This window comes from Penaeus vannamei, chromosome 2 (genome assembly GCF_042767895.1).
Source record: "Penaeus vannamei isolate JL-2024 chromosome 2, ASM4276789v1, whole genome shotgun sequence".
NCBI lineage: Eukaryota > Metazoa > Arthropoda > Malacostraca > Decapoda > Penaeidae > Penaeus > Penaeus vannamei.
This window is the reverse complement of record NC_091550.1, coordinates 36573795-36578764: the sequence shown is the minus strand read 5'-3', so window position 1 is coordinate 36578764 and position 4970 is coordinate 36573795. Positions and strand designations below refer to the sequence as shown.

Here is a 4970-nt window from a genome sequence, read left to right as displayed (position 1 = left end):
GAAAATTTGCAAACTTAAATTTGGCAAGCTGTTTTACGTACATGTACATATTAAACCGTAAAGTTATTGACACACAGGTAGAGAAGCGGAGAGACTGTTTAGCCAATCAGAATGCAGAGCACAATGCACAATGCAAATCCGTGAATCAGCGAGAACGTGAAAGGTGAACCGCGTTATAGCGAGGGTTCACTGTAATAGCTTTGTTACTTGCCTAGGTTTATATGAATTGCTGGACGTGTTAGACAAGCATAATTGAAGGCAACGAAATTAAGAACATTTAAAGTAACTTAAGTTGAAATGACTGAACTTTAAGCTCAGTGATGCTCACTTTCAATGCTAGATCTTTCCAAGGTTTATTTGTCTTTCTTAATCTTTTATCAGTGCATAAACATAAGTTTCTTTATGAAGGTAACCTAACTCTCGTTCATGAATTTTATTGCTGTGTCTGCCTTTTTAGTTTTCCGTTTATGTTGAAATTTTACTTACCTTTTATTGAAGTTTTTACTTGCCTTTTTCTTACCTTTTACTGAACTTTTATCGATCTTTTACTGTGACTTTTACTTACATTTTACTGTGACATTTACTTACATTTTACTGTGCCTTTTACTTACCGTATACTGTGCCTTTTACTTATCTTTTACTGTGCCTTTTACTTATCTTTTACTGTGCCTTTTACTTACCTTTTACTGTGCCTTTTACTTACCCTTTACTGTGCCTTTTACTTACCCTTTACTGTGCCTGTTACTTACCTTTTACTGTTGCTTTTCTGATCTTTTACTGAGCCATTATCTTATTTTTGCTTTGCTCTTTTGTTTCCTTTTCGTTATTTTACCTTTATTTTACCACACGTTTCTGTGCCTACCGCTCGTGCTACCATTACTGCTTTTACTTGTGCTACCACTATTGCTACTGCTATTCCTACTGCTACTATTTCTATTGCGGAAGGACTCTAGAGAAGGAAAAAGCAACATCCTAAATAGATTCTCTTCAACATTTTTTTTGTACATATATGTATCTCACTTGGTCCCTAAGCCTCTCCTGCCTCGCGGGAGATAATTCGGGCTCCTCTGTACGGAGTGGTGCCTGGCCTAAGCTAGGTGCATACCTTACAATGTATATATATATATATGAATGTATGTATAAGTATTATACATATACATGTACATATATATATATATATATATATATATATATATATATATATATATATTTATGTATATTTATATCTATATACATATATATATATATATCTATGAAAATACACATATATATACATATACACACATATATATGTGTGTAGTTATATATATATATATACATATATGTATATATATATATATATATATGAAAATACACATATATATACATATACACACAAATATATGTATGTAATTGTATATATATATATATATATATATATATATATATATATATATATATTTGTTGATTTATTTATGCACACACACCTTTGACGACATTATCAGCGCATCATTTCTCAAACGCCAGTCAAACCAGTGTGAATAAACCACCGTGCTTTCCTCTCGTCACTCTCACTCATCAAGCAGCTACTTCACATTCCAGACTCAACAAAGGGCGAAGCAGAGGAAACTTCACTAATCACTCATTGATAGTGAAGTAAGCACTAACAACTAATTCAGAATCAATGTAGTAAAGGGAGCAAAGTCTGATTATACCTACAGCCTGACACGTGTCTAAAAGTCGGAGAGAGATGTTTTGTATTCGTCGCATTCAAAGTAAAATAAATGACACGGGTGTTGGATATGTGTATATATATATTTGTGTGCGTGTGTGTGTCGGTCACTTTCTCTCTCTCTCTCTGTCTCTCTTTCCACACACACACACACACACATACTTATATTTGCACATGTGTAGGAATAAGGCAGAATATATATATATATATATATATATATATATATATATATATATATATATATATACATATATATACATATATACATATATACGTCTATGTGTATATATATATGTATATATATAATTATATATATATATGTATATGTATATATATAATTATATATATGTGTATATATATACATATACATATATAAGTGTGTGTACACATATATATGTATTTATACATATATACACACATATGTGAATATATATATATGTGTGTGTGTGTGTGTGTGTGTGTGTGTGTGTGTGTGTGTGTGTGTGTGAGAGAGAGAGAGAGAGAGAGAGAGAGAGAGAGAAGGAACATATCCCAAATGATTCAACGATTGACGAAGTTTCCTGGCTACAGAGGACTTCAGAGGGATCAATGAAATGCCACCACTGATTGACTAGAATACAAGTCAGAATCTGAAACTCACCTGGATTGACCTCGAAGTGTGTGACAGCGATCGAAGTCCCTGGCATGGACCTTGACTCGTACTGACAAAGTATGGTCTCGAGCCATTCTTTGCTGATCTCTTTACAGGCCGGCGTCTTCATACCTGCGCAAAAGTGGCAAGTCTTATGGAAGTTCTGCTGCACTCCTATTAAAGACTGGCAGTGGGCGTTGCTTCTGTTTGGACGACTTTCCCTGGCCATGATCTTTTGTAAGTATACACAAACTGGGTTGTAAGAAGCTATAAGATGTTCTATAAGACAGTTCCATTGGATCACGGCATCCGGTTTTTCAGGTTGATAAGCAACCTTTTCATAAGGTGTTTAGCAGCACCTGTGGTTAAGGCCCGCCCAACACCTCTACGCTTTCTCATACCGGCGTCTTTGGATTGTTTACCCTTTAGAACTACGTTCCACAGACTAAGGAATACTTTGCCTAGGCAAAGGGCAGACCTGAGCCTTTGGTTAAGGGCATTTTGTCTAGCAGCAGAGGCCTCTATGGATGTGGTGGCAGCTGGAGTTGTCACCATGGAGGCCTCTGAAGCCTTACCTGGCAGCTCAAAAGACCTTTCTTTGGGAGTAGGAGTCTCCTCAGTAAACCCCTCACTCCTACTTCGCTTCTGGTGGTACAATTTACCAGAAGCAGTTTCTGTATTTTCATCTTCCTTTGAGGATTGAGGTTGAACTTTGGTGTCAAGAAGTATTAGAGGTTAAAGGATGACGGGAAGAAGGACGGGTGAGAACCAAGGTATCATAAGCAATATACCATTGTATTATAGCCTGTTCATTTTTTTTCTTCTTTTTTTCGTTATTAATGTCCCATCTGTCAACGTCGTTAAGTAGCTTTATTGTTGATAAAACATAAGTGCATATTTAACATCAATTTCTTTTATGCATCATTGTTCTTTGATACTTCCTTTATCACATCCATCCCTACCATTATATTTTGCTTGTCACTCGAGTTGTCACCTGTTCAAAAGAATAATTCCTTTTTTGCTCATCTGTTAAGCGAGAATGAGATATCTTTACCCGCGATAAGGTCGTGAATATTGTTATGCATGTTGAATAGCTGCGAATTCAGTTGATTACGTAATGCTTAGCTAATTAGATACAAATAGTTGCGTAATGTTTAGTTAGGTGGATATTATTTTTTGTTTAGTAAGAGCTAAATCGGTTAGTTAAGCGAAGTCAACTGCTTCAGTAGTTAAGTATTATTACTTGTAGTGATAAGTAGTCTAATTGGGTAATTAAATGACTAGATGTTGCTTAGTTGAAAGGTGTCAACACTAGTAATATTTACAGAAATGTGTTAATGATGAAATTAATAGCTTTGTGTTATTTATACGAGGAAATTAAAGACAATATAACACACAAATAGAAATGCAGAAGAGAAATGAACTTCAGCCCAAAAGACAATTCTTTCCTTTTTTTACTTCCTCTCTCTCTCTCTCTCTTCTTTCAATCCTTCTTTTTAAAGTAATGGAATGTATATATTTTATAGTGCGAATGGTATGTATATCAAAGGCAAGAATTCTATCCGACATTTTAATGTTATCTTACACATTGTTTTATCAATACGATTATTAATAAAATATAACATGCATCTCAACCCGGTTTCTCTCCTCACTTCCAATCACTTCGCTGGAAATAGAAAATTGCATATTAGTACGTAGTATTTATAAGTGATTCTGAAAAGATTTTTTAAAAATATAATATATATTAGAGTAGAGGCTAGACAAACACAATAGAAAGCAGATTTGTACAGAATTAAAAAAGAAGCATGGGAAGCAGATGGTAGTATATATAGTATATATATATAGTGTATATATATATAATTTATATATATATGTATATATATATATATATATATATATATATGTATAAAGAGCCGTTGCATGCAAGAAAAAAAGCATAGACGCACAAGAAAAGAAAACAACGACGAAATCGAACGAATCGCAATGGCCACATTTGGGTAAAAAGGCAGTTGATAACAACGGAAATGCCTTTGGAAAGTGCAGTTGCGGTTAATCGCGGCATTAACGGTTCGCGGCCAGACGGGGACCGTTGAGAGTCGCCGACGCGCCGGAGCCAGCGACTTCAGGCTGCTGGTATACACTTCAGTGAAATATGAATGAGGAAATGACAATGAATGACGTATATTTTGCATCACTGTTAATATATTGTTTGTCCTGTACAAAATTATGTTTGTGTGGATTTGATGACCAACTGAGCTTATCCCTTATGCTTATCGTATAAACAGTAACGCACTAAATTTCTGACTATGTACTGACTATGGCAAAATTTGATTTTTTTCTACCAAATGATTATTAATTATCATACTTCTGTTTTATTAATCTACGACATACCAAAGTTGATCCACAATTTGGAAAAGCTATCTAGGCACAGCAAAGCTCGCTAAAAGTCGAGCATTTCCCCAAGACCATCCCTTACCTGGTGGAATGCAGCAGCCGCACGTGTTCTTGTTGCCTGCCTTCATTTTCGGGCTGGCCTTGCAGTAGGTGCTCCCGGTCTCCAGCGTGCCGTCGCAGTGCTGGGATATGGGCTGGCAGACGCCGCCCTTGAGGTTGCACGACTTCTTGTTC

At 35.5% G+C, this 4970-nt stretch overlaps 1 protein-coding gene across 1 annotated transcript in view; it reads right to left on the bottom strand.

The window, feature by feature from the left end:
* Positions 1–3898: 3898 nt before the first annotated feature.
* LOC113810410 (uncharacterized) overlaps positions 3899–4970 on the bottom strand; it is a 3019-nt gene continuing 1947 nt past the window's right edge. The window contains exons 5-6 of the mRNA XM_027362095.2: positions 4819–4970; positions 3899–4008 (exon numbers count right to left, since the gene is read on the bottom strand). The exon at positions 4819–4970 is cut by the window's right edge and continues 7 nt beyond it. Coding sequence (XP_027217896.2) covers positions 4001–4008; positions 4819–4970 — 160 coding nt within the window. The 3' untranslated portion in view covers positions 3899–4000. The remainder of the gene's footprint in view (positions 4009–4818) is intronic.